The sequence below is a fragment of the Megalops cyprinoides genome, chromosome 20 (genome assembly GCF_013368585.1).
Source record: "Megalops cyprinoides isolate fMegCyp1 chromosome 20, fMegCyp1.pri, whole genome shotgun sequence".
NCBI lineage: Eukaryota > Metazoa > Chordata > Actinopteri > Elopiformes > Megalopidae > Megalops > Megalops cyprinoides.
In genome coordinates this window covers 13,251,066-13,271,667 of record NC_050602.1, presented here as the reverse complement: position 1 = coordinate 13,271,667, position 20,602 = coordinate 13,251,066, and the positions used below count along the sequence as shown (strand labels likewise).

At 45.3% G+C, this 20,602-nt stretch overlaps 3 protein-coding genes across 3 annotated transcripts in view; 2 read left to right on the top strand and 1 right to left on the bottom strand.

Moving 5' to 3' along the window:
- The window catches only part of wdr33 (WD repeat domain 33), a 32,921-nt gene extending 22,489 nt beyond the window's left edge, over nucleotides 1–10,432 (top strand). Inside the window, exons 9-23 of the mRNA XM_036553955.1 lie at nucleotides 89–243; nucleotides 723–801; nucleotides 1,481–1,591; nucleotides 2,121–2,215; nucleotides 2,374–2,460; nucleotides 3,297–3,436; nucleotides 3,835–3,987; nucleotides 4,415–5,329; nucleotides 6,152–6,215; nucleotides 6,439–6,769; nucleotides 7,013–7,114; nucleotides 7,335–7,495; nucleotides 7,712–7,810; nucleotides 8,507–8,713; nucleotides 9,115–10,432. Coding sequence (XP_036409848.1) covers nucleotides 89–243; nucleotides 723–801; nucleotides 1,481–1,591; nucleotides 2,121–2,215; nucleotides 2,374–2,460; nucleotides 3,297–3,436; nucleotides 3,835–3,987; nucleotides 4,415–5,329; nucleotides 6,152–6,215; nucleotides 6,439–6,769; nucleotides 7,013–7,114; nucleotides 7,335–7,495; nucleotides 7,712–7,810; nucleotides 8,507–8,713; nucleotides 9,115–9,293 — 2,878 coding nt within the window. The 3' untranslated portion in view covers nucleotides 9,294–10,432. The remainder of the gene's footprint in view (nucleotides 1–88; nucleotides 244–722; nucleotides 802–1,480; nucleotides 1,592–2,120; nucleotides 2,216–2,373; nucleotides 2,461–3,296; nucleotides 3,437–3,834; nucleotides 3,988–4,414; nucleotides 5,330–6,151; nucleotides 6,216–6,438; nucleotides 6,770–7,012; nucleotides 7,115–7,334; nucleotides 7,496–7,711; nucleotides 7,811–8,506; nucleotides 8,714–9,114) is intronic.
- Nucleotides 10,433–12,547: 2,115 nt separating this feature from the next.
- On the bottom strand, nucleotides 12,548–13,965 carry sft2d3 (SFT2 domain containing 3). The gene has a single exon (XM_036554725.1). The coding sequence runs from the start codon at nucleotides 13,864–13,866 to the stop codon at nucleotides 13,192–13,194; it is 675 nt and encodes a 224-aa protein (XP_036410618.1). The 5' UTR covers nucleotides 13,867–13,965; the 3' UTR covers nucleotides 12,548–13,191.
- Nucleotides 13,966–14,897: 932 nt separating this feature from the next.
- si:ch1073-184j22.2 (dual specificity protein phosphatase 18) lies at nucleotides 14,898–16,328 on the top strand. The gene is made up of 2 exons (XM_036554726.1): nucleotides 14,898–15,141; nucleotides 15,723–16,328. The coding sequence occupies exon 2, from the start codon at nucleotides 15,728–15,730 to the stop codon at nucleotides 16,310–16,312; it is 585 nt and encodes a 194-aa protein (XP_036410619.1). The 5' UTR covers nucleotides 14,898–15,141; nucleotides 15,723–15,727; the 3' UTR covers nucleotides 16,313–16,328.
- Nucleotides 16,329–20,602: the final 4,274 nt, after the last annotated feature.

Genomic DNA, 20,602 nt, shown 5'->3' with positions numbered 1-20,602 from the left:
TTTGACTGTGTGTGGTTGGTGCTCTGTATTGGAGAACATCATTCAATAATTAATGCTTTATATAATAATCCTCTGATTCCATCCACAGACATGCCCACAAAAACACAGTTATGGAGGTAAAATGGAACCTCAATGGCAATTGGCTGTTGACTGCTTCACGTGACCACTTGTGCAAACTCTTCGACATCCGCAACTTAAAGGAAGAGCTGCAAGTCTTCAGGGGCCATAAAAAGGAAGCCACAGGTCAGCAGACAGACATGTGACTGTACATTCTTTGCTGCTCCAAAACACGCGCACACACACACAAACACCACCTGCGTCCCCATGTAATGTCCCCATACCTTCCTTCCTCCTCCTCGCGTTGCCCCCTCGCATTTACTTCTCCCCCCAGTTTTTCTACCTCACCCCCTCTCCTGGTCCCAGTACTTCCCCTCACATTCCCTCCCTCCCCACAACTACATGCCCTCACTCATGCACCCCTCTGCCCCCGGAGGCACACTTACTACCCCCTGACACTCACCAGTAGCCTGCTCATATTATGCTCTCCCCCTACTTTGTGTTCCTGGCCACAGTTTGTTGGGTAATGTTGTTTCGTTTTTTGTTTTGCAACCCTAATGTGAGTGTTTTGCCTGTGTGATTGTGTGTGTGTGTGTGTTTGGTCCGTGTGTGTTTTGGCTGTGCGATTGTGTGCGGTTGGTCCGTGTGTGTTTTTGTTTGAGTAGCCGTTGCCTGGCACCCCGTCCACGAAGGCCTGTTTGCCAGCGGGGGCTCTGACGGATCCCTCCTCTTCTGGAATGCAGGGTAAGAGTGACAGCTCAATCATGCAATCAGCTCACAGACTATATTCAGTGATCAGACCACTGATACACTGCCCACAAATGTGAAGAATGGCAAATATGGTGATAGGTAAAGGTATTAGGAGTTACAATAATTGTTACAGAGACTTCAGTAATGATGTTAGTAGTTTTTGTAGAACATGTTTCTTGTTCAAAACCAATGAAACTGTGAGTGTGAGTTGATATTAGAAAAGATGACCATACATTAACACTGAGCTATTGTCTTAAGTCTTCATTATGTCATTGTTTAACTTGGATGAGGAGGCAGGAAATGTCAGTCATAGCAGTAGCTTGTCTTTTGTTGATCTGATGCATATTTTCCTGACATTGAGCAGATTTGTGACATTGTTAATACTGATACTTGATGGTTTTAAATACATTCCTGTGAACACAGTGAGCAGCATTCAGACAATTTGAATAGTTCTTTGGCAACAAACAGAATTTTAATGATTGCCAAAGGGGAAATGCACACTGTTGCTCTGGTCAGACTTCCTGTAATGGCCATATTCAGTGTCAGTCACCTTTTGGAGTGACTCTGCATTCCTCCGGTTGCATCAGACACCATCCTGCAACCTGCAAGGATCTTCTTAACCCCGTGTCCCAAGAGCGCAGGTGGTCTGACTGCTCCGTGTGTTTACATGCAGTGTGGAGAAGGAGGTGGGGGGCATGGAGATGGCACACGAGGGGATGATCTGGAGTTTGGCCTGGCACCCCCTGGGACACATCCTGTGCTCCGGATCCAACGACCACACCAGGTACAGCACACAGTCACCCGTCACAGCAGGTATAGAGCACAGGCCACACCGGTCCCCCTGTCACAGCGGGAAGGGATTGTAGGAGATCTCAAAGCATCTACATTTACATCACATTTATTCATTTGGCAGACGCTTTTATCCAGAGTGACTTACAAGTGAGGCAGAGTACAACACAAGCAAAAAGCCATACTATATAAGGAGTCAACAGTATTAGAAGTGCTGCATGACCAGGTTTCAGTAGTTGGCCAGACAAGGTACAAGCTAGCTGGTAGAGACATGAGTGCATTCAACTGTTAGATTTGAATTTATTATTTTTTTAAAGGAAAACAAGGTTTAGGACATAAGAAATTGCTTTAGGTGGTAGTTTTTCAGGTGATCAGGCCAGTGCAGAAGGGATGTGTCCTCAGATGTTTCTTGAAGATAGTGAGGGACATCTGGCCCACATGAGAGACATGAGGGGCATCTGGCCAACATATTTACTTTTCCAGCCTCAGTGGAGTGCATGTTCATTGGCTGTGCCTCTCCTCAGTAAATTCTGGACCAGGAATCGGCCTGGAGACAAGATGAGGGATCGATACAACCTAAATCTGCTACCGGGGATGTCTGAGGATGGTGTGGAGTATGGTGAGTGGGTGCGGATTTCCAGCTTGGTGTGCATGATGTGACTAAGTGTATATGTGTATGTGTATGTGTGTGCGTGTGCATGTGCGTGCAGTGTATGCATGTGTGTGTCAATGCTGCTGGTGTTGCTTGTGTTGTAACAGTGTATTGTCCCTATACAGATGACATGGAGCCCAACAGCCTGGCTGCTATCCCTGGGATGGGCATTCCTGAGCAGCTGAAAGTGGCAATGGAGCAGGAACAGAGTGGTGAGACTCTCAGATATATAACATATTTCATTAAGTCAGTGCGTGTAATGCAGCACACTATAGAGTTTACATGTCCATGCACTTCTCGGTATCAGGGCAGTGCTGTTGGTATGAGTTTTCATATCCATGCACAGTGATGACTCGTCCTCTGAACAAATTCTGCCTCATGAGGCGGAGACGTGGGGTGATGCTGTGTTCCGGGGTGAAGGCACAGCAACTGTGCAGATCTTGTCCCGTGCTAGAGCCCTGCACAGCACCTTACAGTCAGTGGCTGACTGACCGGATCAGTGTGTGATTCTTGCACACATGTACACATGCATGAAACACCAGGAAAAAAGGTTCATACATTGTTATTAATAGAAGAGATTGGTGCATGAAAATGTATTATATCAATTTGTTTATTATCATGAGCGATACAGTATTTTAATGTCAGTTTAAGAGAAACGACATGTGACAGCAGCTTTGAAATATCCTGTGTGGTTGGCTGCCACAGACATGACTCACCATGGAGCTTGGATTCATGCTGTGAAGTCTGTTGTGTCATAGAGTAATGCTTTTCACTGCATCCCTCACTGAGGCTGATGAATATTGCTTACTGATTTGCTTCATAATTTGTTTGTGTTGGTCATAACAAGTCGTGACAGTGTTTTGGTGTCTGTTGTGCCAGTAAGCCATCTTGAACCAATTTAACTCCTCACTTGTAAGTCGCTTTGGATAAAAGCATCTGCCAAATGACCTAAATGTAAATGTAATGTAACACAAGTGGGTCCATGAATGTGGGATGATTGGTGTTACCAGACTAATAGGTGGTAATGTAGTTTACATTGTGTGCCCAGGTAAAGAGGACGCAACAGAGGTGGAGATGACAATCCCTGGGCTCGACTGGGGTATGGAGGAGGTGATGCAGAAAGACCAGAAGAAGGTTCCACAGAAGAAAGTTCCTTACGCCAAACCTATTCCGGCCCAGTTCCAGCAGGTAACTACCCAGGAGGAAGTGTACCTCTGTCTGTACCTGCTGTCTCTTAGTGACAACCTCCATGAACCATTATGGCTTTACCGATTGCTTCTGCTGTTTTCAGTTTCTAGCATATGATCATTCAGCCTGTCCTTGCCCAAGATCTCACTCTGAGATGTACCTGCCAGTTGTCTGCCATTATGTATCATCTGTATAGGAGCTGAAAGCTTATTTATTTTGTGATCTGGTTTTCTTGTTCCTGTACTTTATATGGGCAGTTGTGAAGCAGTACTGAACCGTAACTGGTTTGTGTCAGCATTTGACATAGGCGATGTGTCACGATGACTGAGGGGACACTTTTCTGGTCACTCTCGTGTCCCCCCCCCCTCACCCACGTGCTCTCTCTGCTTGTGGCACAGGCATGGGCAGAGAACAAAGTGCCCACTTTGCCCCCGGGAGAGATGCCGAAGGAGAGGAAGGACGAGAAGAAGCTGGATGTGAAGAAGAAGACGCAGGCCGAGATTGAGCAGGAGATGGCTGCCCTGCAGTACACCAACCCTCTGCTGCTGGAGGTCAGTAATGAAGTACCACATTCTTTCAGCAGGGGGCAATATGGTGTCATTTACTAAATCACACTGACATTTTGTCATCTAGCAGACACTCTTCTAAACTGTATATATTGATTCTGCAATACTTACTAAAATGCCATTCTTTCTGTTGTTCTCCGAATCTCATAAATTCTAAGACATAAGATGCAGAGGATCTATTACTCTGGAAATGTAAAATGATTTCTCTATGAAGTAGTCATTAAAGTTGATCAATTTTATTGTGTTGTTGAAAATATATGTTTTGGAGCATACAAAATGCATGCAGAAATACAGTAAATACTGTAAATAATAATATAATCTCAAATGCTACTAAAAGCGTGTGCCAAGAAAGTAAATTGTCTTGTTTTCTAAAGCCTCCCATGTCATGAGTCTCATCTTTTTCTTGCTACAGCAACTGAAGATTGAGCGTCTTGCTCAGAAACAGTCAGATCAGTGCGTGCCACAAGCAGGAGCCCAGCAGGGGGCGATGCAGCCTTTCCCAGGCCAGGGGCCCATGCCTCCGCCCCACCAAGGATTTCAGCAGTCTCTTCCCCCACAACAGATGCCTCACAACATGCCACATATGGGCCCCGGGGGCCTCCAGGGCCCCTTCATGCCTCAGGGCCAGATGGGCCCTCCAGGGCCGCAGATTCACCAAGGCCCCCCTCAGGGATTCATGGGGCCCCCAGAAATGCATGGGCCCCAGGGCATGCAGAGACATCCAGGGCCCCACAGACACATGGGGCCTCAGGGGTCACAGGGAATGCATGGTCCTCCAGGAATGCCCCCTGTGTCCAGAGGAGTGCCGGGGCCTCCCCCAGCAGGAATGCAGTGCCCCCCTGGGCCACCAGGGGGCATGATGGGGCCCCCCTCTCGAGGAATGGGACCTAGAGACAATCAGGTGCCCCCACCTCAAGGAGGCATGATGATTCAGGACACACGGGGTCCCCCGCCCCAGCGGAACATGATGGGCCCCCAGGGGCCCCCCATGCAGGGAGGGATGATGGGGCCTCCAATGCATGTCCAGCAGGGTCAACAGAACCCCCCGAGGACACACGGCAACATGCAAGGCCCCCCAGGCAATATACAGGGCCCTCCAGGCAACATGCAAGGACCCCCAGGCAATATGCAGGGCCCTCCAGGCAACATGCAAGGACCCCCAGGCAATATGCAGGGCCCCCCAGGAAACATGCAGGGACCTCCGGGCAACATGCAGGGCCCTCCTGGCAACATGCAGGGACCCCCAGGCAACATGGGGCTTCCGCCCTACATGCAGCAAGGCAAATCGCCACTTTTGGGTGAAGGATCCAGAGGACAGTATAACCAGGTCAGTTCAATCATATTTAGGTGACTCGGTCCAACCTGACAGTGAAGCCCTCTGGGGAAAAAATATCTTAAGTCTATTCCAGCAGCATGGTGGTGGAGGAAACAAATGTGTTGTATACTTACTTTAGGATTGTAAAACAAATAAGCTTTCCTGAACAGATCTGAAATCGAATGCCTTCTACTGTTCCTGGCCTGGTCATACGACAGTTGTCTCTGTGAGTCTTGAGGCCTACTGATTAAAATTATAAACAGAAATTCAATGTGCAACTTTTTGGCATGAAGCTTTGAATTTTATTAAACTTCTTGAAAATTGAAATTTAATTTATACACATGCACTTTTGTACATTTTGTGATCTTTTTGAGTTTATTATTTGCACGTTGAACATTAAAGATCCTCAGCCACATTGTTGGAGTCTAAATGAATTATTGCCAAACATAAATTCATAGTAGAGGCGAGAGGCGAATTCCTAAATGATAGAAAAAAGATGAAAAGAAAAAAGTATCCTTTTCATCCACTATCTGTGCTTATGCGTGTGTTTTTAATTATATAAATCAATTCGATTGTTCTTATCTACCATTGTTCGCCCAGTTCTGACTCTTTTTTATAATATCCATGAATGATAATTTGATGTGATATATATTTTCACAGTTTGTTAATATTAATTAGTGAAGGGATGACTGTGCAATAGCAGTCTTGTCAGTCAAAGTCAGATAAAAGGCTAGATAAAATAGTTCCTTATGCTGTAAGGTGTACACTTTGAGACAAATTCAGAGCTCTTGATGTAGTGTTTATGGTTCCTGATGTATAACACGGGTGTTTCAGATGGGTCAGACTCCAGGGCCACAGTCCATGATGGCAGGAATGCAACAAGGACCCAACGGCAAAGGTAAGAAGCGATGTCTGTATTTTTGTTGCTACTTTTGTTGCTGTTCACCCTATTCTATTTCCTCATTTAGTGTGGTGTGTGTTTTTATTGGATAGTGTACACAGGTACACAGTGTAGTAATGCAGTGTCGCCTCTCCCTGTACTTCACTGTTGCTTTGTTCCCACATAGCGTCAGTGCCGGTTGCATTAATGAATTCTCTGTAACTACACTTTTGTCTCCTAGGAGAAGCTCGCGGACCCCCCAACCACCACTTGGGGCCCCCACCTGATCGTCGAGGGCAGGAGGGGGGTGGTGTGCCGGACCAGGGTTCGGACAGGGGGGGCCAATACTGGGGAGACTCTCGCGACGGGCGCCGCGGGCCCCCCGACTACGAGGGAACGGAGGAGCGATTCCACACGCGGGGAGACGATGCGTGGAGGCCCCCCATGCAGCAGCGGGGCCCCGGCCAGGACTTCCAGGGGGACTCCAGGGGCCACAGAGGAGGCGCTGGCGGGAAGTGGGAGTCCCACCGGGGCTCTGAGGACGCACGGTTCCGGGGGCGAAGAGAAGACAGGTGCGTACCCCTCATTCAGGCCCGCACCTGCCATCACTCTGACTGTGATTATGTTGAACACACAGGAAATGGTTCAGGTGCATCTTGGTATAGAAGGAGATTGAAAGCTGTAATATTTTTGTAAAGAGGATTGAAAGTTGTGGTATTCTACTGGTTGGTATGTGTAAAGAGGATTGAAAGTTGTGGTATTTTGCTGGCAGGTTTATGTAAAGGGGGTTGAAAGCTGTGATATTGTGCTGGCAGGTTTGACAATTATGAGGGTCCTGGGGAGGAACTAGACCAGAGGCAGAGGGAGCAGAGACGCCCTCCACACCCTCCCCGACACGGCCAGGACACGGAAGACACGTGAGTCTCACCCTTTACTATACTTAACGCTTCTCACTGCACACTGAACTGGTCACACGGCTCCCCACTGCACTCTATAAACGCCGCACAGAACAAACTTGACATTCCTCACTGCATGCTCTTCACACCCTATCCACACTCCGCTCTGCGCATTAATAGAGCGCTGTGAGAGAGCTTGCCGCTGTCTATTTCTTGCTCATGAGTGAACTGGTCTCTGCAGGTTCCGGAGGGGAGGACCCGCCCGACAGGAGGCGCGGGGGGGCCGCGGGTACCCAGATGAGTTTGGGGTGGAGGAGAGCTTCGACCCCGCCGAGGAGCCCGGGCGAGGCTGGGACAGCGGGGGAAGAGGAAGGACACGTGGAGGGGCTCGAGGAGGAGGGGGTGAGAGAGCTTTGTCCCTTCTCTGTCCATTCATTCCACCCATCTATCCTTTTATCCCTCTGTCTCATGAAGTCATGTCCTGATCCATCTGTCACTTCTCTCTCTTAATGCACCAGTCTGCGTCTCTGTCCAGGGACCAAACCCCAGTCTAAACTGTCATTTGTCCATCTGTCCATCCAAAGGCCAAACTCAAGTTCTGTCTGTCTGTCTGTCTAGGTGCCCGGAAGGGGCTTCTCCCCACTCCTGATGAATTCCCCACTCCTCATTACGAAGGAGGAAGAAACTCGGACGGATGGGAGGGAGGACGAGATCAAGGTACAGCACTCGGCACTGGGAGAGGGATAAATGTATTCAGGCCAGAGCTGATTGAGTCTCTTAAGCTATGTTCACACTGTCCAAATCCGTTTTTTTGCATTTCCGATCAGAATGCGATCTTCCTGATTGACTGTCAGCATCATATATTGAGTCCGCATTATATATTGAAAGTGATCAGATCCAATCTGTGTCTCCGGGTGGCAATCCTCATTTTCGGTCTTACCCACATTGGTTGCTATAGTAATGACATTGTGCCCAGAAGTAGAAGTAGTTGACATAAACAAACCAAAATGGAGGGTAATGAAATGAAGGGCTTGCTTATTCACAACACGGCAATGTGGAGCCGCAGCGGAGACGGAGGAGGCTTGCCTGCTCCGCTGTTTTTCATGCAGCCATCACCGCCGGTATCACTCATCAATGGCTCCCTGTGCCACCGAACTAGCATGTTTCCTGTATGTGTGATATACACGTGAACTTTATGTGGCATCAAAAGTCACAAACGTAAAAGACACCTGAAATCCGATCAGAGCATTCGGACCTAAACGGATCTGCAAAAATGCGATTTGAATCGGATTTCAAACCGCATATGGATTTGGACTGACAGTGAATATAGCATTATGGATGTGTTGAGTGAGTCTTTTAGGTAGGTGTTGTGTGAGTGTCAAGCAGGTGTTGAGTGAGTCTGTTTGTGTTCAGGCCATGAGGCCTACCGGGACGGACAGCGACCGGACCACACCCCGCGTGACAGTCCTTCCCCCGCCAGTAGGGAGCGCTCTTCCTCTCTGCAGGGCATGGACATGGCCTCCCTGCCCCCCCGCAAGCGGCCGTGGCACGATGGACCAGGCACCACGGATCCACGGGACCGAGACTCGCCAGGAGCGGGCTCAGATGAGAGAGCAGCAGGTACATACGTGTGAGCGTACATGCGTGTGTATGTGCACAACTGCTTCCATGTGTCTCTTACAATGAGAGTGTGTGTTATTACCACTGTATGTGTGAGTTGCATTTAACATGTGCAATTTTGCAAATGTCAGTGTTGCCAGTGTATGATTATTGTGAGTATATTAGCATACTCTATACATATATTCATATATTACATATACATATGAGTAATCAAGTGCTTTGTATTCCATGTCCGTTGAATTTTGTCATGCATTTTGTGTTGTGTTGTATTTTGAGTGTATTGGGTTCCACGATACGTGTTGTGAGTACATTGAGTGTATCAACTGCATGTATCAGTGGTGTGTGTTGCCTGTGTGTTGCACTGTTGAGCATGTCTCTGAGGCCCCTCTGTATCTCTGCAGGGCGCTCCTCTCACAGGGACGAGGGCGGATACGGAGTGTCGTCCCGAGGCGGTAGAGGGAGCTGGGGTCGGGGGGGAGCGGCTGGAGCCGGAGGAGCGGGCGGGAACATGAGCGGCGCGGGTCCAACGACGAGGCGAGGGGCAGCCCGAGGGTCGTCGCGAGGGGGCCGTGCCCGGTAGGACTGGATCTGAATAGAGGGCGAACGCCAGAGTACACCACCAGGTGGTGCTAAGGAGCACAGAAGGACTGCAGGGAGGCGGGACCAAGAGAGACACACCTCCACCTCACATCATTTGAGCTCCCAGCAGAATCTATGTTTGCACACGATGAGCTCTATGTATCAGTGTATATCTATGAATCTCTGTGCATCTCTCTGACACATGAGTCCCAGCCTTCTCCCTGACTCTCAGTGGTCGTACTGGGAATACTGAGCGTGTAGCCTCACATCTGACCCTCACCCTGGTCTCCTACTGAGGGCGGAGCCTCCAGACTCTGATTGGACACTTGCTGAAGGTGTGGCCTCCTCACTGATTGGACAAACGCTGAAAGTGTGGCCTCCTCACTGACTGGACACATGATGAAGGTGTGGCCTCCTCACTGATTGGACAGACGTTGAAGGTGTGGCCTCCTCACTGTTTGGAAACATGCTGAAGATGTGGCGTCCTGTAATCCTCATGGAATCTGAGATTGTGACATCCCACTATTAGTATAGTTCTATCTCCTTTCAGCCCACACAAGCCACCTGATTTCAGTAAGTAGAACGCAGCATGCTTAGCAGGGTTGATGGGAGGTGAAGTCCAAAGTTTGTTTAATATACACCTGTAGTCCTCACTGTGCACTTCATATTCCATGAATTCCTCCACACAATGTTTAATGGCATTCTGCCTAATGAACGCACCCTGATGTCCATTTTCACTTATGACACAGAAACCAGTGAGCCACTCACCTTTGGCTGTTCTGGGCCCCCTGTGTTTTCTGTTTACAGAGGAGCTGAATTAGCCTGTCTCACTTTGCGCTTTGCTCTGTTTATGAGGCCTACCAGGAAAGAAGAAACTTACAAAAGCATTGTTTCCTCACTGAGACTCCAGCTAGGAATTACTTTGGTCTGATCACTCTATGTCCTCATGGAAACTGAGAATCCAGCTGTGATTACTCTTATCAGAGGGTATAATTCTTACTCCAGCCAAAAAGAGGCCCTGAAATCAGCAGTGGCAGTGTGTCAATAATGTGAACATACCCTAATCTCACTCCTATCCCAGCACATTGCCACTATCCCAACAGAGTAATGGCAAGACTGGGGCTGGGAAGAGAAATCCTTTCACCCTTGCAGTAGGGTGGGGGGGGGGGGGGGGGCTCTGCTTTTTCTTCACACAAATCAGTCGTTAAATGTACAGTAGTTTTTTTTCCAAGAGCAGTAGTTTTTCCATTCTGATAAAAATGAGGTTTGTTTTTTTTTTTTTTTTGCTCAGTCCTTAACTCCATTTATTTAATTTTCACTTTTAATGTAAAATGGGGGAAATCATTCTGTAACATTACCAGGTACCTTCGTATGTTGAAGGTGCATTCTTTGTTTCTCGATGTACAGTTTGTCAAGAGATTGTCATATTGTTTTGTCCATTTTTGTAAAAGATACAAAATAGAAATTTGTGCAAAATTTACCAACAGCATTCTGCCTCATTTTCATTGTTTCCTTTCTATCCACAGTGTGTCGCTCAGATTAAGCAATTAAAGAGCTACTTAACTGCATGTAAAACAGGGAGGGTTATGGTCTGGAGTCAGTACTCCCTTGGCTAAAACTGATGGAATTTCACCATTCCAAAATGGCTGGTTTCAGTAATACACTTCAGCTTCATTCTTTCATCCAAAAATCAGGAGTTTCTTGTGATTTACAACAAAAAGTATGTTTGTTAAATGAAAATACTCAAATCCAGGATTAAGTGATACTTTATTTTAGGAAACATAATGCATGTATCCCCCTTTTGCACTGCTGATGTACAGCTCAAACCTGAACACTATGCAGTGGTCAAACTCGGCACAGTGCTGAATATGGCTGACATTGGCCTACATATTGTACAAACAAAATTAAGAAATGCCTTAGTCACTGGTAAGGCAGACGTAATTAGCTAGCAAGCTAAAACTGTATTAAGCAGAGGGTTGGTAATTAGCTACCTCTAGCAATTTATTGTGATTTGAGTTTGCTAGCCTGCTAGCAGAATCATAAATGAAATTCAGAAAAATGTATACACCCACTCAAAATTATCAAAAGGATCATCAAGACTCCACAGAGAAATAAAGGGCATAGTGCACATTCACTAGCACCATCTTGTTGATCCCTTCTGGCCCGATGTGCCTATGTAAACACACTCTCTTGATAATGTCTTCCCTTGGCTGTGGTGTTTAATCCTGAGATTGTCTTTAATGTAGTCAGGTTGAAAGAATTTGTCTGCAACATCATTGCTAGTATAGTCAAATGAATCTTGTTTTTCAACATATTCATAAATTTTCTCCCCTCTGTAAATCATTTAATTATGCTAGATCAAAGACCATCTGGTTTGGTAGATCACTTTGGTGACTTTTTTTTTAAACATGGATGGCTGACAAGACATTTGCCAGCAGAGGACACTGTTTACTACTGTTATATAGGCTACACTTGTGTGAAGGGCTCAAATCCTGTGCAGTCTTAAATATGCTGAATACAAGGAGGAAGTGTGTGCAGGAAAATGACATTACTTGTCTCAGCTGTGAAGTAACAATGCTAAATGTGAGTTTCTCCAGCTGACCTTTACTGGCCCATGCCTGGTTGTCAAACCAATCAGTACATTTTATTTCTTGGAGCATCTGATGGTACGGCAAGCAGAGAGGTCCTTGCTAAATGAATGGGGTGTCCCATGATAGCGGCAACAATGTTTTGTACAGTTTGTAATGTACTACATATATAAAAAGCAAGGAGTTGCAACAAACATGAAAGTGCTTTATACAAACTGTTCCAGTGAGCTTTTTATGAAGGGCCCTAAGCTCCTCATAAAAAGTGATGAAAGTAAATGTAAAACATTGTACTTCAAAACTATAGTAATATCTGGACTGATTCCTATGGATTCTACCCCAGCAAAAATTGCCCTCAGTCCTTGGGGAAAATAACTGTGTATGTTTATATCATCCTCATGAATTTTAGGTAAGTTAAGTTCACAGAGATTTTTCACCTTTGAAAATGACAGCTGCAAGTTTGTAGGAATATACCAAGCATGTTTTAAGAGCAGGGCAAAGCTGTCAGTAAAGACATTGCCAATTTCAAAGGCATTTCTTTTTATGTCAAAAGTTAAATGTGCAGTATCCATTTCTGACTTACATGCCAAAGGAAAAGCATATGTAATGCTGTATCTAAATGCTCCCCTCCTCATATATGCAATTAACAAGAGTAAGTGGGCTACAATTCTTTCTTTTCAGTTAACCTGTGAAACCAAATGTTTACCAGTAGGAATATTATTCCAAAAAGAAACTTGCTGTGAGGAGGCTGAAAGTCAGTTGCAAGACTCTGAAAAGGTTAGCTATAGAAGCTCAACAGTTGCAGTAGTATACTTTATTAATTTCAAGAATTTATTAGCTTGGAAAATTTGACTGGTGATACTTTGTAAAAACTATCACCTATCAAATCTATAGATACATCACAGTTGTACAATGATTGAAAGTAAGAAACGTTTAACTCTCTTAAGTTTCTTTTCCACTGGAAATTCTGTCATTTATAAACGTAAATTTCAGATACAGCAACACCTCATTCTAGTGACTTGTCTTAATCCTTTAAAATGAGGGCTGATGTCAAAATACCTTTAGTCCATAAACTCCCATATGAGTGCTACCATTTTCCATGGAGTCCAGACACGGGCAAAGTAGAACTGCTTCGTCTGAACGTTGAGCAGATTACTCCAGAAATTACTCGGAATGGAACCTCAAACGGTGTATTAGTACAGAATACTCATCTTATCCACAGACCGAAATGTCCACTCCTATGCCCTCGTGAGTGTAGTGAACAGTGGCCATCACTCACAAAAAAGTTAGTTAGCTAGTTTTCCAAAGTCAGTGTCAAATTGGCATAGTCTTCCCCGAAACAGTCCTCTTGACAGCCGACGCTACCAAGCCACCCATGAACCGTATGCCGGTGCTTCCGCCGGGGAGCAATGCGACAATATAGCCGATGATTGCGGCGATCTGAAGCGCTGCACCGAGGGCGGTGAGCAGAGTACTGTGGAGGCTCAGCGCTGCGTACAGGGTGCCCGCAAGAGAGCACAGATACACGGCAGCACCGGGAGTCGGTGTCGCTATGAGCTTGCTGGGTCCCCGCAGTATGGCCGCACCGAGGAGAGCGAAAACCGATCCGAGAGACCACAGAAGAGCGAATTTCCGGGCTTTCAGGAGCAACAGAGGCGCGTACAAAGCCGACAGTCCGAAACAGAGCGCGGAGAGTGCGATGCAGGCTCCGAACGCCAGCAGTCTCTGCGAACGACTCACACCCGGCAAACACGGATCTGGTTCGGACGACCATGGCCAGGAAAAGCCGGTGTTTGACCCTTGGCCTGTGGAGCTGCTGCTGCTAGAACCCGAAAAGGGACTTGACCAACGACCAAACCAGCTCCCGTTCACTGAGCCATTTTCTTCATCCATGTCGACAACCGTGTTCAAGCTGGACTGCGACGCATTCTTAGAATTACCTTTGGACTGTGCCAAGTACTCTTTCAGCTGTCTATTTAAATCGGCCATTCTTTTGTTGTTGCTGCAATTTTGTAGTTCCACTTACTCTCTCACATGTACCAGGAAGTTGGGAATTATGGAAATAGACAAACGTCATCAAAGCGACGGAAAACGACCAAGAAACGGCAGAACCACGATCATACTATTTCCTGATTTGAATAAGGAGTTCCGGTCACCATATGCAGAATTTCAGACGTTTCGTGAATGGAGCAGTTCAGAGATTCAACAACGCAGGGGTGCAATCAAAGTGGTGTTAACAACATTGACCAAAACTTTGCACGATTAAGTCACAGTTTCAAAAAGCGTATTTAGTGCAGTGTAGATTTTATACGATAATGCAGACTGGCACTAACACTTTATATTTTGCACCTAAAAATGTTTGCAATTGTAATAATTAACACTTGTTAAAGTGTCATTGTATGAATTAAGATCAGGTAGCTAGTTGAGTTTCAGATAATACGTAATATATCACTCGAGTGCATTTTCAATTCCAGTGTAGTGATAAAGCAGGGATTCTAGCAGAGATGAGTTGCTTTCACATAGCAAATGAATCTCATAGGTGTAACTGTGGAGTCTCAAAGGACCAAATCAGACCGCGCTTCCAATGTGACAAGGAAAAAACTTCAGAAAAGAAAAAAATATTAGTTATGGAGTTTTAAAATTTAACAATATTTACATTAAGTAAAGAACCTCACTGACTTACAATGTAGCCGTCTGGAGACCGACGTCCATTTATTCACGAGGTTTGGAACCTTCCCGGATTGTTCATTCACTTAACAGCACGCTTTACATTTAAATATATGTTCCTCCATTTGCAGGGGCCTCTCGAAAGCCTTTGACTTATTCGTGTGGAACAACGCGACAAGTGGCAGCCTGTAATTGTATACCTTGTTTTTAATCCTAAAATAAGTTCGGCACATGCCGTGCACGTTTACGCCATGTCCTTATACGTATATATAGCAATACAGCTAATATTGTTTACATAACAGTATACTTTAATAGAACATAATACATTTAGTGCCCAAATGATGCCACGAAATTGCAGAATGAAACTGCTGGTCTGTCTTGATAAAGGGTAATGCAAGGCCACTGGTCAGTACGGAAGTTTGGATGGTCTATAATTACGCCCTCACCTCATTGGGTATTTGTTTCTTAAGCCTTTTTGGGGTTGTCTGAGCAGCAGCTGAAACCTCGACCACACTGTGCTTACATATCGGGTACGATCAAACCCTCCACAGTCCTGATCTGAAATCGACGAGGTCGGAGCAGAAACTAAGGGACCAGGTCAGTCACTGGACACACACGCACTGGACGCACTAACAGTGAGGTGCTCACAAACATGCACATCAGTTGCACAATGCCAGCAACTGCCGGGTCCGTCTCACGTGTCATCATCCGTTTGTCTTGGTGGGCGCACGCTGGACAAGTATTAATTTTCTTTCGCGGTTGAATGTTATGTAATAGTTTGTAGTACTTTAATTAATTTTTTGTCATTTTTTCACCGCTGCATGTGCATACAAACATAGAACATCAGATTAAAAAAAAACTGTTTTGCTCTATATTGAAAGGGAATCGTTCTTGTAGATTTACCATTTAACTGTAGTTTGTATTATCAGTTTTAATTTCATTTGTGTTATCTTTTTGACATGCATTCACAATATTATTTGATAGTTTTGGCTTTGTTTTCTTAAGACGTTTGACAGTAGAATTTGAGTATTACATTCACATAGAGGCACATTTTGTTTGTTGTTTCACAGATGAATTTCCATCCCATCTATCATTGTCCTAGCGCTGTTTATCGTAGTGGCTTCCCATACACAGAGAAAGCAATATTGCTGTGCTGATAATGGTGTGTCTCCCTGCAGCCACCATGTCTGTCTCCCAGATCACCCCGTCTCTCTTCCTCAGCGGCGCCGACGCAGCCCTGAACAAACCGCTGCTCTCCCGCAAGGGCATCACCCTCATTATCAACGCCACCCTGGAGCACTCGTGCCCCGTGTACCGCGGCGTGCAGTGCCTGCGCGTGCCCGTCGCCGACCTGCCGCACTCCCGCCTGGGCGACCACTTCGACAGGGTGGCGGAGCGCATCCACAAGAACCGGACGGGCGGCACGCTGGTCCACTGCGCCGCCGGCATGAGCCGCTCCCCGGCCCTGGTCATGGCGTACCTCATGCGCTACAAGGGGGTGACGCTGCGCGAGGCCCACCACTGGGTCCAGGACAGCCGCCCGTCCGTCCGCCCCAACGCCGGGTTCTGGCGCCAGCTGCTGGACTACGAGAAAAAACTCTATGGAAAGAACACTGTAAAGGTGGAGCTGGTGGACTATGAGGACAAACTGTATGGAAAGAACACTGTAAAGGTGGCCTCTCCTCTTGTGGCAGACTCCATCTATCAGTCAGTCACCATGCCAGTAAGTCCGTCACAGGGTATTGCTAGATACTGTCTGTACCGATGATGGGGCCCCTGCTCCTCTCCCTGCACCAGTGATTGTTTTCCTACACAACTACCTGTATCAATATGGAGCCCTTACTCTAATTCCTGTAGATAGGGCCCCTACTTTATTTCTGTACTGTACTGATTCACAATCAATCAATCAGTCTTAATGGGGAGAGTAGTATTTTAAAGTGTAATTGTGACACTGTATTTGTGTCAATGGTGCTGTGTTTTTGCCATGTGATATCAATGAATATCACGGTGGAATTTTATTATAGATATCAAAAGAAGGGGCCAGTTGTGGAGAGGGGAGTTTAAGCACATTAAATAAACATATGAATGCAGACAAATATACATGTTAGCAAACTTGTTTCTGTTACATTATGATCATACCAAAGTGACAACCATCCCATATGAGGGGTATTCTAATGTTATGTTTGGTTGAGGAAATCACTGGGTGATAAAAGGGGCCGGTTTAGAGTAAGGTATGTTTGCGGAAGTCGGAACCTGAGTTTGTTTGCAAATATTTGCGAATGGACTAGTGATGTTCCAATTCATTTTACACTGGCAATTTTCAAGCGCACAGGGGTCCTTAACATATCCATGTAATGAACCTTAGCGCTGTTCTCTTAGATACAAAAATTGCAGGGTATATAAAGCAGACAATCATGGGGAATTGCTTGTGTGTTGTAGTACTCACCTTCCCTCTTTTTTTAACTTGGTCCTCCTTCTTTATGGAATTTCAAGGAACCGAGCAGCTATGAACAACTGCCATGATGTGGCAGCGAACACACACTGGTTTTGGGGAGGATGCTTCACAGACATTTTGCTACCGTCAGAAAGTTTTGGAGTGGTCAGGTGCTGATGACACAAAACATTCCATCAGGTTCTCACTGTCAACTTGTGCCATAGGCAGTCATCACCAAGGTGAGTTCATATGTATTAGCAATCTAGCAGCAATGAAAAAGGCGGAAAAAAGAGGAGAGATTCAAAATCTGCGTCAACAGTTGTTTTGCTTATCATAAGTAGACTGAATTGCCTTCACACTAGCTAAATTTCAGGATGAATCTTACCCCACCTTGTTTACGGCACTTCAATCACAACATTTTGACCCTGTAGATCCCACTTCAGCACAGTGCATACCTATATTGACAGACCCTATATATGTGGTTTTAGTATAGTGTATAGCTCATGGTATGCTGTTACTGCTGTATTAGGTATGTTTAGGATGGGCTCACTGTTGTGAACATTCAGTGTGGAGTATAAGGGATAAAATGGTAACTGTGTAATGGTGTTCAATGGTTTGTTTCACATGATGTTGAAATATAATGTAAATGTTACTTGCTCCTGAATAATAATACCTATTCACCCCTATGCAGTTAATGTTGAAATATAATATAAATGTTAGTTTGCTCTTAAACAATAATACTCATTCACCCCTATGCAGTTAATGTAGAAATATAATGTAAATGTTGGTTTGCTCTTAAATAGTAATACGCCTTCACCCCTATGCAGTTAATGTGGAAATATAATGTAAATGTTGGTTTGCTCTTAAATAATAATACTCCTTCACCTCTATGCAGCTAGGTATCTGAGTTAAAGTCCTCAATATATCAATCCAACCAGCAGTGACTGGCACTTCTTGAAGACTAAACAGTATATTTTACAGGGCACACAGGTTCGATCAGGCCTTTCATAAATCTGCTCAGAGCCTGTGGGGAGAGCAAAATAAGCAATATAGTTGGCAGTGAAACACGTGTTTTTACTCTAATCTTAACACTCCAGTAAAAATAAAAAAGCAACATTTGTTAGACTTAGTTCACACCCTTCAAACAACAGGTGTAATGACTACAGAAGCAAAGGCAAAATACTGCTAGAGGTCTTGGATGCCTTTAGAGTGGAATCAGTTATATAATACGTATGATTGAAAGTATGGTTTTATTATGGAGTAATGGTATGCTCTAAGATACAAGCTAACCACCTGCAGCTGTTTATACTGCTCACTAGGCTGCATGTCGAAAACTGGCCAAGACACGTGTTCATGACCAACTGGCATGCCACACAGCGCAGATTTGCTCGGCCAAACATCTAATCACCCATAGTTCACTTAGTCTGTAGTGGTATTTGGTGTGAAGATAAAGTCTTTAGTTTAATGCAAACAGCAATGTGTATGGCTGTACTTTTAGGTAAATAATAATTTGTGGCTCATGTCTTGTGTAAGCAGTAGTTTGTTGCTGTCGTTTTAGGCAAGGAAGTTGTTTTTATAGTTTCATGTGAGCGGTACTTCATTGTGTTTTCAAGATGTTTGACGTACCGTAAGAAGTAGTATGTTGCTGTAGTTTTTGGTGAGCAGTAGTTTGAAGTGAGTAGTTGTTTGTTGCTGTAGTTTCAGATGAGCAGTTGTTTGTTGGTGTAGTCTGAGCTGATAAATTGTTTATTGCTGTTGTTTCAGATAAGCAGTGGTTTGTGGAGCTAGTGTGAGCTGAGACATTGTTTGTTGCTTTAGTTTCGGGTGAGGAAAGGGTATTCATGAGAGGGTGGGGAGGGAAGGGGGGAGAAAGAGAAGAGTTGCCAAAATCCCTTGAGGACTTGGACAGAAAAGTACTAATTTTGTCAGAAAAAGAAACATAATTTATTTTCAGCTGAAAGCTTGCCAGTGAGGGCAATTAACTTCAAGCTAGCTGGAAGACCATCTCTGTGAGCTTTTGTGTGTGTGTGTGTGTGTGTGTGTGTGTGTGTATGTATGCGCCCACAGTCTCATGTCTGGGTGTGCATGTCTGCTGTATGTATGGCTGTACGTGTTTGCGAGTATGTTATGTGAGTACAGTTCGTGTTCTATAACCCTCACCCCAGGTTTTGATGAATGACTCACAGTCAAACTCATGACCTTTATGGAAAGAAATCCCTCTGCAGTATCCCATTACTCTACCTTTCTACTCTGCAACTCTACTCCTCTGCACTACTATTCCTCTACTCTCCTACTACACACTACTCACCTTCCCTGCTCTACTTCTGCTGCCCTTGCTGCTCCTCATATGAGAGGGGGTTGGTCCACCTTGTTCCAGCTCCAGCTCTGTACTGCATCATAAGGTGCGAGGTGTGTTTTAGTTTCGCTACCAGTGTGGTGTGTGTTGTGTTTATTTATCTGTGTTGAAGAGATGAGTCAAAGAGATGAGCTCCGGAGAGCTCTGTTTTTGCTCTACCCAGAGGGAGGTGAAGACCCCTGCTGTCACTGCGAATGCTCATTTTTCTTTCTGCACATAATTTGACACCAAGCGGCCTGGTAAGATCCTGCATTCATTTTTTCCCTGGAAGGGATCCGCCTCGTTCTGGGCATGTTTACATTCTGTCCCAATGGCTGGCAGAGAGCACGAGAATACGGGCGCCACCATGGGCGTACGATGACCTCACCACACCCCCTGAGACACACTGCCCACATTCATCTCTGTAAGAGTCTGCATATGTGTAAGGGGGAGACTATGTGTGTGTGTCTGTGTGGGTGTGTGTGTGTGTGCGCGCGGGTGTGTGTGTGTGTGCATGTGTGTTGGAGATTATGAGGGCACACATTCTCTGTTTGTCTCAAACCATGAAGCGTAGCGCTTGCTGCAGTGGGAAAAACCGCAGACAGCGAGGGCATACTCGAACACAGACAGATTGTCTTTTACAGCTAAATGATAGAGTTGTATGGTGTCCCACAGAGACATAACAACTTAAAACATTCACCTGAAACATTTTTGTGGGTTACAAAGTCAAATGGAAATGAGATTTTAACAGATGTGTCTGAAAGTGTTTTCACTGATGTGTGTCTTCTGCTGTGAATTGGCAGCAAAATACGAATTCTGATAATAAGAAGTTATGACTGTGAGATCCACTTCAATGAAAGTGAACTCTGACAGGAGACCACTGATCTGAGGTCAGTACTATAACATCCCGGGGCACAGGAGGACCTGACTTCTTCCAGGTGCACAAGGAAGCTTGTGGAAATCCAATATGAGGGTCCATGTTTTATATAACTTAATGTCAGGGTTACTGGACTCTTCAGCCATGAAACATGGTTCATGAATACTAACAAACATTGATATTTAACAAGAAAAGACAGTCTTTAAGGTCTGAAAGCAAATAAATATGAAGACTTTATTTTCCTTGTTATGCTTAATAATATCAAATGAGGATAAAACTGTAAAAATACATCTCTATATACAGAAGTTCTGAAGCCATTTCCATCTATTTACAAACAAAACATATGGCTGTCCTTTTTAAGGGGGTCAGAATTGGAGGGGATGGGGTTCCGTAGAAATAATCCAAGGTATCT